Source organism: Eurypyga helias, unplaced genomic scaffold (assembly GCF_000690775.1).
Source record: "Eurypyga helias isolate BGI_N326 unplaced genomic scaffold, ASM69077v1 scaffold16314, whole genome shotgun sequence".
Lineage (NCBI taxonomy): Eukaryota > Metazoa > Chordata > Aves > Eurypygiformes > Eurypygidae > Eurypyga > Eurypyga helias.
The window spans coordinates 65,138-78,225 of record NW_010246977.1 but is presented as its reverse complement, the minus strand read 5'-3'; the positions used below and the strand labels follow the sequence as shown (position 1 = coordinate 78,225).

General features: G+C 40.9%; 1 protein-coding gene across 2 annotated transcripts in view; it reads right to left on the bottom strand.

Annotated features, from left to right (window-relative positions):
- RALGPS2 (Ral GEF with PH domain and SH3 binding motif 2) overlaps positions 1-13,088 on the bottom strand; it is an 80,913-nt gene that overhangs the window by 20,949 nt on the left and 46,876 nt on the right. For both annotated transcript variants that reach the window (XM_010150598.1, XM_010150599.1), the window contains exons 8-12: positions 10,976-11,113; positions 9,985-10,075; positions 7,088-7,155; positions 6,285-6,420; positions 5,264-5,415 (exon numbers count right to left, since the gene is read on the bottom strand). In XM_010150598.1, coding sequence (XP_010148900.1) covers positions 5,264-5,415; positions 6,285-6,420; positions 7,088-7,155; positions 9,985-10,075; positions 10,976-11,113 — 585 coding nt within the window. The remainder of the gene's footprint in view (positions 1-5,263; positions 5,416-6,284; positions 6,421-7,087; positions 7,156-9,984; positions 10,076-10,975; positions 11,114-13,088) is intronic.

The following is a 13,088-nucleotide window of genomic DNA, read 5'->3' as shown; positions in this document are numbered from 1 at the left end:
TTTTAAACATTAAGTGCACTATTTGACTATCCCCTCAACTGGAAATATTTTATTCATTCACTACTTGAAAAATCTATCACCTTCTTAAATTCTTCTCAAGTATGCACTCAACGTTTGAGCTTTTCCAACAACCTCAAGAAGGTCTTTAGGTAAGCTCAACAAAACCTAGGCAGTATGAATCCTTTCTATTAAGTAATGTTCCACACAAGGTTTGGGTTTATGTAAGAAGCCACTTGACACAAACTACTATCTGCCCGGTTTTCTTCATTTCTAATAAAATTAAAAGATTCCTCAAACAGGACCAAAAAAAAAAAAAAAAAAAGAAAAGAAAAAGAAATCTCAGTTGCGTTCATCTTTTCTATGCAGGAGGAAGGCTTCTTCCTACCTTTGGAGCAACAGCAATTGACAAAATGGGATTTTTTTTCCTTTAGTTGTGCTGATGGTTATCTGAGAAGCCTCAGGGTTGCTTACACAGAGCTCTAGTATTGCAGCGGAACACAGCTGAAGGTGCGGATGTCTCTGCTACAGCCACACGAACAGCAGGAGGCGAGGTCAGTTATGCGATAGGGAGCGTCTACACCATCGCACACCCCTCGTCACGGTACCCACTCATTGCCCAAAGGCCCAGAATACTGAACGTTTAACACAGGCTCCTTTTATCCAGAAGTCAGTCCCCAAAGTTAAACAGGTGTTAATATAAACAAACCAACCCCAAAGAGTTTACAAAGTATTCAGGCTGCAAATTCTTTCCCCTTCTCAAATCTGTAACTGACACTCTCTTGGCTCCAGTTACAGTGTTTCCAGAGCTCCAAGCGCTATAGCTCATGACTGACTGGATCGAGCTTGAAATTCTAACATTAAAACTCAAAAAATAGGTCAAGAGGCCTGAACATCAATTGCTGTAGCACAATACAGCCCAGCTGACATGACAGAGATGGGATCCATGCCCTAAAAGTTATGTTCTGCCTTGTCAAGTCGATGACCACAGTGAAAATTCTCATGTATATTTAACTAGTTCATTACCAGTAAACTATTGTACAGAAAAGCTGGAGGGGCTCAAGGCTTGCTAGTTTCCCAAATACGAGTGCTGGGCAGACAACTCAAGCAGTACCATGCCAGAGAATCACCACAGACTTCTAATATCATCACTGCTGATGAGTTTCACTGTGGAAAAACTAACAAAAGCAAATAACCAAATGGATAAAAATGGGGCAGAAACAGGGCGTTTGTACCACTGCATTAACTGCAGAACACCCAGAGCACAAGGCCTTGGACCCAGCAATACTAATAAGGAATGGGGTGCTAGAACTCCAGTATATCCCTCTCCTCCTCTGAAATCTGGGCACTAACATTTTTAACCTCAAGTACTATACAGCTTTTATATTTACCCTGCCACTAATAAAATCATAGTTCACAACAGCAGAACAGGGTATCCACATTTAGGGCAGAAGACAGACACCTAAATAGTCATGTAAATGGAATATTTTTTAAAATTACGTCTTTCTTCTGCCTGAAACCCTACCCCAACTTTGATCTCCTGACGCAGACCGCTGATGACTCAGAGCCCTGACCAGTATACAACAGGGCAAGGAATCAAACAAACATTGGCTGTGCAGAGTCCTTCCCTACTGTACAGGCTGCCAAACCCCTGAAAGTAAATGCATACGCAGTATACCTACACTGCATTTATTCAAAGAGAAATATAATCCCACGTGGAATTCAAGTACTTCAAGATGGTGACTTAACAGAGGAGTTCCGTAAAATGCCAATATTCTTGTATGCATCTTATACCAGTTAAGGTTTGAAAACGTACTGTTCTTCCAAAGGCACTTTCTTACATTAATTCACATTGATTTCAAATATATTTCTTTGAGCACTGATTTCTCTGAGTGCATTAGAATAAAGGCTCAAGCTATTCTCAAGTGATTGGAACACACAAATGAAGGCAGATGTTCCAGAGCCTTAGTTTTTCCAGAGCTTTCATCGAGATCAGTGTAGATGAGGAAAAATAAATGGAAAAAAAATAGCTTGAGAAAGAAAACACTCTAAAGTTAGAACAGAATTTGTATCCAACACCGCTACAAACTCAATCCATAAGTGTGTTTTCTTTGTGTTTTTCAACACCTAAAATTACATTCTCAATTTCAGTATTTCTGTGTTCATACCTCAACATCTATTTAAGTGGTATACTTAAAAAGTATAAGAAAAATCAGGGAATATTAGAAAAACATATATTCTTAAGGAAAAAAAAAGTAAGAATGTTATGAATACAAGGAAGTTAGATGCTATTTCTGAGTGGAACCATGATCCAGTAAAAGCATCTCAATTTACGCTACTTTTAGGTGAGGAGGTGACTGCAGGCAAACATAAGCAGAAGAACAACCAATAAGTGTGCAAGTGTCCCTCAAGCCAGCCAATGCCCTCAGAAGGGCACTAGAGTGTATACAGGGACCTCGTCAAAACAGAGGGACAGCACAACAAAACCATCTTACAGCTTTCAGACTTACTGACATCAAGTAGTGGGGGTTCTCAAGGAGCTGTCACTGCAAAGGAAAAGCATCTGGGGTTCTGAGGACACAAGCCATATAACCTCCTTTTAGCCACCTACCTAAGAGTAAGATGAATCATATCCTTCACCATCTTAATTCTCTTTGATAAAGAGCTCCAAATGACTAGCTCAAACGCAGCTGTCGAAATTAGCAATGTCTAAAATCCAGAAGACTACTTCCTCTCGTTTTATACCTGAACCCAATTTCCCATCTGATATTGTATATGCAACTGCTCAAGTATTGCTTCCTTCTAATTAGGACAGCCGTGGCACTGCTGGAAAAAGATTTCCCACTTTTGTTCAGGTAACAAGCACATATGTTATAAAGTAAAACAGCAACAGAACCAGATGTAAAAAAATAAAGTCCTATATAGGTCCGTATCTAAGAGAAGGTAATCCTGTCTCTCGAGCAACAGGGTCAAACCCACGTTATGGGCAAGGTGAGAAATAACACTCTTCAGTACACACATTCAGACGAAGGTTTCTTGACTGTCTTTTGAAGTTGTGCTGTAGAATACTGTAAACCTCCTCTCTGCTGCACTAACTGTACTACTTCCAAGTACTAAGTAAACAGACTACTTCAAACGTGATGGAGGAACCGAGCATCTGCTGAAGCAGCAGTACAGAATGCCAGACAACTTACATTTCCAAGAATTTCTCAGTAACAGATACTGCAAGCCTGTAGCATGTACTCTCATCCTCCATACCTATTTCTAGCACCTCTACTTATATTCTGTGTCACTGAAATTTTCATAATCAAGAAGCAGCAGGACTAAGATGCTAGACTGTCAGAAGAGTGATAAAATTGCATGAAGCAGCAGTACAGAATGCCAGACAACTTACATTTCCAAGAATTTCTCAGTAACAGATACTGCAAGCCTGTAGCATGTACTCTCATCCTCCATACCTATTTCTAGCACCTCTACTTATATTCTGTGTCACTGAAATTTTCATAATCAAGAAGCAGCAGGACTAAGATGCTAGACTGTCAGAAGAGTGATAAAATTGCAGTATCCAGCTATGGGGAGGCTGGAGGTGGAAGAGAATGGGAGAGGGGAAGTTCTAACCACAAATGCCAATCTTACACAAAACATGTAAGGTTGCTGTGGAACAAGAGATTTATAGAAGTCCTCTGAATTAGTAATTTTGTTCCAACTCATAAGGGTGACTACAAGAAGTCGATAAGGTCATGGCTGAGCTAAGCAAGAGAACGGAGCTGAAAAATTGAGAAATGAGACAAAACAGTAAACGCCCGTATTCTCCAAAATGTCTAGATGGTGACTGGCTCTTAGTTGCACCTCATGAAAAACGGCCTGTCAGCTCTGGCAGTCCTTCCCTGCGAGGCCCTAATGGAGGTAAATAATTTACCCTGGAAAAAAGGATCAACTGCAGAGAAGTTTTAGATATTCAGACAGAAAACATCAGTAAAAAACACACTGAGAAAAGGGCAATGCTGCATCTCAAAGGTGAGTGAAGTCTGGGTTTTTTCCCCCAAATCCAGCATAATGCTGAGGACCGCACTTGGAGGGAAATGGATGCAGAAGGAGCATTAATGTCCTGTAGCATGCAATCCCCGAGAAAGCAAGCTGCCTGTGTGCTGATGAGAAGCACCATTCCTGCGGGATGGAACAGAAGTGGCCAGAGCAGAGAAGCTGTAGGGAACAGACAGCAATGCACATTTCAAGTGGAAGCTGCCTGATGTGAACAGGTTCAAAGTACTTTGGTCTAAACCAGTCTCTCAGATACAATTATTAATATAGAATTTTAATATTGTCTCCAGATATTTGACTTTTTCCACATGAAAAATATATTTAATGTTTGCTCAGAGTATGTTCTTTTCCTCAAGAGAGCACATGAACAGCTTCTGAAAACAGAATAATTTGAAACTGTGTGGCTTTGCTTCCTTCCACGAAGGTTAAAAAGCAAAACTGGTTTTTAAACTTGTTACCCAAAGAAATTAATAACACCACAAAAACCTTGTATTACCATAAATGCATAAAAACTGAACACCACTGAATTCTATCAAGTTAACAATTTTGAGCAAGAGGAGTGCAATAGAGGTACCACTTCTGAACCCTGGCTGCAGTGAGGTGGATGTGAGCAGCACTTGTCCTGCTGACCCTCCACTTCAAGATTCTGTGCGTAACAGGAAAAAAGAGCAACCGGTGCCACATCAGAAACTGAGGAAGCAAAGGTTCTCTAGAGAAGAATACCCTAAGTGGTTGAAGAAAAATAACTTAGCAAAGAGAAGTAGAACCTGATATTTTAAAGCATCTGAAAGCTTAATTGTGATAAAAGGCTGGCACATTTAGAAATTACGCTCTTAAAGACTGTCAGCAATTTAGAGTTCTGTCAATTTAGTATTTTACACAGAAGTCATTCCACAAGACATTTATAATTGAGATTGATTTATGGGGAAGCATGGAAAGAGAATAGGAAATGGTGCCCTGATCTTCCCTCCACTTCCAGAGGAATAGCAGCAGTTGTATTGTTAAGGGGGATATGTGAAAACAAAAATCTGCTTTTTTATCATTTGTCAGCATGTAGCTCATGCTGCATGAATGATGTTGCCCTTCTCCACCGACATTTCTCAACTTCGTGCTAAATAGAAATTTGAATTTAGACTAATACCACGTCTTGTACAACTGCCAACCAATCGTGCTAAAGTCTTTGCTAAAAGATCACGTACTGCACAGGTAGGTTTACAGTTCCTACCTATTGAAATTCCACTAGAAAGGGTGGAGCTTTCCGCCTGCCCTCGGGATGGGACGTGAGGCTCCATGACACTGTCATCCAGTAGATGCCTTGGTCCTGCGTTGGGGAATGTTGCGCTTTTAAACTCAGCCGTATTCATTTTGTGTATGAAACTAGAAATGAACAAGGATAAGAAGTTACAACATGATCTTTGACACGTTTCAAAAGCTGTTGCTTTAACAACCAGAAGGACTGTGTGTAATACATTCCAAATACTGAACTAAATCATGGCTCAGGTCAACAAGCAATTGTGCACAAACTACATTATCTATAGGAATTGCTAAGTATTAAAACTGCACCAGGGTCTTGGAGCAAAGAGAATGTCAGGAGTACTTTAAAATTCACTTTCCATATCATAAGGTATTTGTGTCTTACTGTAACACATAATTTAACTTCAAAATCTCATTCTAGCTCATAAAAGGTAAACTTATGCAATGTAAGTTAAGAGAGGAGTTTACTAAATAGCTACAATCTTGAATTTTACCTGAAGGGACCTACAAGGAAGCTGGGAGGGGACTTTTTACAAGGGTCTGTAGTGACAGGACAAGGGGTAACGGGTTTAAATTGAAAGCAGGGAGGTTTAGATTAGATATCAGGAAGAAATTCTTCCCAGAGAGGGTGGGGAGGCACTGGGACAGGTTGCCCAGAGAAGCTGTGGATGTCCCATCCCTGGAAGTGTCCAAGGCCAGGCTGGATGAGGCTTGGAGCAACCTGGTCTAGGGGAAGGTGTCCCTGCCCATGGCAGGGGGGGGGACTGGATGGGCTTTAAGGTCCCTGCCAACCCAAACCATTCTGTGATTCTATGATTTTTAAAAGATGACAAAGGAATCAATGCTACAGTGATTAAGGTATTAATTAGATGTACACCCACACAGAAGAAAACCTGAAGCCATAACTATACAAAGCCAAACGAGACAAAGGATATCTCATCATAAAAATAACAACTTCATTTTAGCATTTTCAGGTTAAATAAAATGCTGACTTGTATCCCAGGCTGTGACACTTCCTATGCCCGTGCGGTATCAGGTTTCGAGGGGAAGGGGGTGTTGGTGGTAGCAAGGCTCCTTCAGCTGCAACATTTTTCCGTCCACTTTGTGGAGATGCTCCGACTTCAGAGCCTGGGAACAAAAAAGGACGGTACTGTCGAGTAACTTCAGGATTACTGTCAGGGTTACTTCCAAGAGATCCGTGGAAGAGTTGCACAAATCTTCATAAACTCAGTTTCTAAGAGATAGCCTGTGATAAAACTCACTGAAATACTCATACTGATAATGAAAAAACTGTAGGGGTTTTTTTTGCACAGGATTAAAAATAATCACTTTTATTTCAAATAATCCACCCACCTACAAGGATTCTGCAAACCCTAAAGGTTGCTGCATTAACTACACTGACATTAAACAGGTCCCATTTATTCTACGTGTTGAAACTCCTACCTTCAACGACTTTTGGCACTGATAAAAAAATAATGTACATTTTTGGAAGCACATTATACCATGAAAAGTTGAGATGAAGGCCTTTCTGTCTCGATGCAAAGAATGAATATTTAATAGCTCTTCACCCCAAATGACACTACCAAGTTAGTGCCACAATACATACAAGAGCCTAAAAAACTGACTCCATTCCTTGGAAGAAATTCTTTACAGATCACCTTTAGACTTTTTATTACAAATATACAGTGTTTGTACTTCACACTTTATTAGCCTCAGGCAAATACTTTCCACATACACAACTCAAAAATAATGCATCTGACAACCTGAAGTCTTCTCACATTTATTAAGCATTTACCTACTAAATCTTCTCTGGAAGCAGCGGAGTGGGGAGTGCTGGTCCCTGGTTCTATCTTTAATGAAAGTCTGCATGAAAGAAACATGAAAAATCACTTTATTGGGAAATAGAAGCATACAATCATTAAGTTTTTAAAAAAAATATTTAATTTACAACTGAAAGCTGCTTTTCTCTATGTGCAGCTGGCAGTCAGCCACAAGTAGCCAAACTGCCACCCGCTGCCATCTGTACCCTCTGTGACAGCAGAAACTCCATCTGAGCTGTTGACGAGCTGTGGCAAAGGCACAGAGTGGACGGAGCAGGGGAAGAGGCTGAAGCTTGGCATTGACACCAGCCTCCAGGGAACACACAGCCACACATAAGCCAGGACCGCTAGCACATGGCGCGGGGAACACGAGCACGTATACGAAGCTCAGCAATGATAACGCTGCTCTACCATAAAACTGGGAGGAATAAAAAGCATACAACTGCCCCCTGCCCTGGCTAAAACATTCACATTTGCCACACTTCATCTTTTAAAATTTTCTACCAAGTGCACTAGTGTGCAGGGCCAAACCTTTTATCTTTACTTGTCTAAGAGTCAAAACCCTTCTTTTGCATTTTGGAAAATACATGGTCAACTTCACTGCATCAATAATTCAAGCTTTTTCTATAACAGGCACTTTATTAATGCCATTTCCCACAGTAGCACAAAGAGGGCAGACTCCAGAAGCACAGAGATGTTGTGGATGCCCCATCTCCGGATGTCTTCAAGGCCAGGCTGGATGTGGCTTTGAGCAACCTGGTCTAGTGCAAGGTGTCCCTGCCCATGGCAGGGGGGTTGGAACTAGATGATCTTTAAGGTCCCTTCCAACCCTAACCATTCTATGATTCTATGATTCTATAACTCTAGGAAGATCAAACATATCTCATCCGCAGTTTGCAGAACGAGAACTTTGGAATTTAGTGGTGTTGGAAAACATCTACTTAATTTTGGGGAGAAAAAGTTTGGCAGCTCCTAACCCTCTTATCCCCAGACAGTTCAGCAATGATTCATCACAATTTTTAAGTGTAATGTTTAAAAAGGAATAAAACCCTGTATGAAGAGAAAGCCATGTATTCAAGTCACAATGGATGTTCTCTAACTTCAGCCTTTTTGCAGACACTTTCAGGGATAAAAACTACAACAGTCATTTCTAGTAAGACTAGTTCTTCGAAATGCACCACTCCCCCAAAACAAATTCCGTTTGGAGATGTACAAACCCCATAGGATAGAAACAGACTTTGGGAGAGCAGCCATGTTTTTGCATCACTTGCAGCTGTGTCCATTCATTTTCCTGCTACCAAAACGCAGGTTGTGGAGGAAGGGGCTGTAGCTCCTTCAGCAACACAATTCCCACTAGTAGGGAGTTCTACCGAGTCAAGTCAGTGTGGAATTCGTGAGAACAAATGCTAGTGAGAAGCAGACACTGCTTTTAAAGGTGGGTTTGGTTTTTTTTTTCCCCTTCACGTTTTGACCGCCGAGCTCTGCTCGCAGTGACGAGCAACCACCAAAACCAGTCTACGGAACATTTCAGCAAGGAGGTAACACTGGTTGCTTGCACATGGACACTCAGAGAACTAATTAAAACATCTCAAAGGTAGATGTGAAGCGAAGTGCCTGAGCCCTCCTTACCTGTTCTTTGATGTAAACTGAAGGGTTTCCATTTGCTGCCTTTTAGTAAATCCAAGTTACGGCTTTGAAATGGTAAACAGCCTTTGTTCCTCTAGCATACCCCCCCCTCCCACCACTCCAACGCAGCTACACAAGCAGCCAATTCAACACAACCGAGGTGACAAACTTCCAGGGCGGGCAGGATGGTGATGGGTGGGGAACCTCCTCGAGCAGATCAACCAGCAAACAAAAACTTACTTCATGGGCAACAGATTTGCTTTAGGTTTTTTCCTATCCTCGGGGCTTGTTCCTGCCTCTTGCCAGAGAATTCCATTCCCCAGTTTTGCTGGATGCCAAATCACTTAATTCAGTAATAATCTTTTAATGAAGGAAGTAGAAACCTCTGTTTGGGGTGGTATACTTGTGGGAGGAATGGGTGGGGACACAAATGGACAATATTTGCCTCTCAAAAACCAAGTGTTTACATTTTACTCACACTGTATAACCTAATCAAAGAGAAAAATACAAAATGAAAGTGAAATATATACAAAAGTGAAAGCATTAAGTCACCCTTGGTAAGAATTTGGGACTCTATGCACAGGTGACTTAGTTCTGATGAAAAATGATATAAACTATCTCCAGCCATTGGATCCACCCTGCTGGCTGAACAGTGTTCCCTGTAAGCCAGAGTACGGAGTCTTTCACTAGTGGAAGAGGTCTGCAGATCACCTCAACAGCCCAAACATCCCTGACAGCTAGGGCCTGGTGCAGTCAGGCACAGAAAAGGAAGAAGATAAGTGTGTCTTCAGCACAGGGCCCTGCTGGGACCTCACTACTTGCCCAAGGGACACTTCATGCCATCGAACATCACACTCAGTGTGTAAGTTGAGGGTTGGTCCAGGGGCCACTCCCTCCTGGGCTCTGGCCCTCAGGCTCTCCAGCTCTGGATCTCACTACCTGGGGACTGGCTGGGTATGGGTGGGTGGGGGGGGGATGAGCAATTGTATCATTTGTTTTCTTTTCCATTATTTTCACTGTGTACTATTAGTAGTAATATTAGTATTATTTTATTTCATTTATTTCCAATTATTTCATTGTTCTTCTCTCCACCCACAGAAGTTTCCCTGTCTTTTCCTCCAATTCTATGCCCATCCCACTGGGGAGGAGGTGGGTGAGGGGTGGCTGGGCAGTACTTGGTTGCTGGCTGGGGTTAAACCACAACAAGTTACGTTTTAATGAGTGAGTTACAGCATTTCATACTTACTTGTAATTGTCATCTTCTACAAACTTTTGCAGTTCTTCTATGTACTGAACTGAGTTTAGGTATTTTTGGACATGAGGCAACAGAGGAATATCTGGAGAACAGATAACATTCATTATCACTGAACCATACACTGGTAAGTAGAGTAATTTTCCAGAAACTATTTCAAGAGAATCAGACTTCTCGCCTTTTCATTTTCATGTGAGATGGAGGTACAACTACAGCCCCTACTGATGATGAAGTCTTGGTCCTTCCCAGTAATTCCCATGCATTGGGCTGACATTCCCCACATCCATAAGCCTGGCACGTATTCCCCAGAACTGCTCTGCTTATCAGAGAACACTGCAGAGAAAAGTAAGAGAACCTCTGGCCAAACTGAAGCCCCAAACCTGGAGGGTTGTATCTGGGACTCCTTCACAGCTTATGTTCTTATTGCACTGAGCTTTCAGTGGAGCCACAATCCTGTGCTAATTCACCATCGCAAACACACCCTTACGACTTTACTAAAAGAAGAATCTGAGGGATACCGACTTTGAAGGAAAAAATACATTATCTGACCTATGAACACAAAACTATAAAATGTCCACAAGTCAAGTGGAACGTACTTTATTACCTCCAGTAAAATTAGTTCTTCAAAAGCCATCCTACTATTTTTAGAATTCATACTCATAAAATTATGAAAACACAATGATACAAGTTTATAACGAACTAGTAAAACTTCTGTCAAGTACAACGTATTCCACATTTTTCACCAGAAAACACATACTGCAAAAAGGTGTGTGATGTAAGAAAAGGACAGTTTTATTCTGTTCTCACCCTGATGCTCTGTCATAACCAACAATACCAGAATAAACTTACAATTTTGGGCTAAGAGGGTGAGCACTGATGGCATTCAAATGGGTTTGGCCTTACTTAACATGGTATTACAGAAGAAAAATATTAAAGCTTTTCAAGTTGTTCTTTTTAATGCTGCAACGTTTACATGCTAGCTTACCATATTCACACGACTGCTGTAAATCAGAGATAATTCGAAGAATGTTGTTCATTAAATTTGTTCTTTGCTCGCTTTCCAGAATGCTCCCTGTCGATGGGTAGGCAGAGTCAATATACGTCAAGTCTGACAGATAAATACCTGCGTAAGATGAGAATGCAAAGTTTATTTATTTAGCGTCTCTCATTTGGCAGGGAGAAAAGAAGTCAACCAATATTTTGAAGAATTCTAGCTTTCGCTGACTCACATGCATGCAAGCAGCCAATAGCCTTGTCTCAGAATATTGTTTTGGATTTACTCAAGAAGTCTTCTGCCATATCACCAGTTACTCCCTTGACAAATATGAAGCATACTGAACACACAAAGCTAAAATACAGGATCAAAATTAGTAATGATTGCAGGAAGTTATGACTTCGTTCCTCCAACTCAGCAATTAAAAAAATAACAGAAGAAAAAACCCTATTATCTACAACTCTTTAAGCCAAAGAGAAACGCAAAACAACTTCCAACATGGGCAGAGTTAACTGGGCCAAAAGTGCACTCAGACGGAAGTGTGGTAGAGCCCTGCAGTTCCTATTAACTGCAACTCTGTAGATCCAACAGAGAAGTCCCACCAAATCTTCTACCTGCTTTCTTCCCCACCACCACTGTGACCTTACTACTCTTTCCATCCCTAGCAGAGAGGAAAATCCCCCTCCTTACGTATTAATGCTATACATAAACCGCTCATTTTAATTCTCAACTCAACTCAATTTCTTGAGCTTCACCCAAAAGACTAATCATTTTTGTATCAACTAAATTACACATATCCTGACCAACTCTGCTATTGAAAGGAATCTCTTCATTCCCTGCATCTTGCACAAGACACCCAAATAAAAAAATTACACAAACTTTAAAAAGTTATTTAAGAAACTTACTTCAGTAAGAGGGAATTTCTAAAATTATATTTTGCCTCGCTCTCAGCCTTGTATAACCAGAACCATAACACGACGTTCAGCTTTACAGGTGGAAGACTATTAATACAACCTCACAAGAACAGCACTTGTGTTTGTATAGCACCTAACCAGTACAGTCCTCAAATGGGAGCTGGGAAACTCTGGGCATCACTCCAGAATCAACACGTAGACACGCGTGTGCGCGCACACACACAGAATCAAATCAAAATACTTGTGGCTGAAAGGTGACATAAAAAGTGAAAAAAGTGGTATTACACGTGACCTGATACACTACGAAATTTCTCAATTTTCTGTTCTTTTCATTGAACATAGAAAGGATAATCAGAACATCAGGTAGTCACATTTATTCCCTGATGCTACCAAGACTGCAGAAGCTATGCCGAACTTAATTTTGCTGAGCGATGTCCAAACAGGCCTTAAAAATCCCAAACCCAACGAGTCTTCCACAGGAATAAATCACACTTACTAACTGTAATTAAGGAAATTCACTGTGACCAGGCACCTGCAATGTTACACATGATTTTATAAACCCATATATATTTGGGATTATCTTTCTGCATGAGCTGCTCAATTAAGCATTCAATTTTTCTCCTGCAGCTAAAGCAAGAGGTCTTCCATAGAGATCTGCTCTCTAAACTTAGTGGCTGCATTGCTAGGAAGTCTAAAATAACTCTGAAAGTATGCTAGTATGCTATTTCAAACGTAACTGGCAGGTCCTTTGTGAAGAAACCCAAAAGTATCAATGACAACAAACTACGTGTGCTTAAGCGCTGCCTGACTACAGACAGAACTAAACCCAGCATTCTGCATTACTCACAGGGCATAATGTCTGCAGCTTTTCCTACTCCTAACACCAGTCAGATGTTATCAAATATTCTGATACCTACCCAAAAACCATCACGCACACAGTTTTAACATTTTCCACATGTATCCGAGACTTTGTGCGTTGAACAACTGGAACTGTTTCTTATTAAGTGAATGTCAAGAATTGAACGCGACGTTCTGTTGAACATTCTTCTAGACTATAAATGGTTCATTTTTCCTGTTGTATCCAGCCAGCCTGCCCCTTTTATTCCCAGCAACACACATCGAGTTTTATCAGCCTGAAAGAATCTTTCTTCTAAATGAAGCCCAGCACTGTAGTAACTTGAAAGGCATCT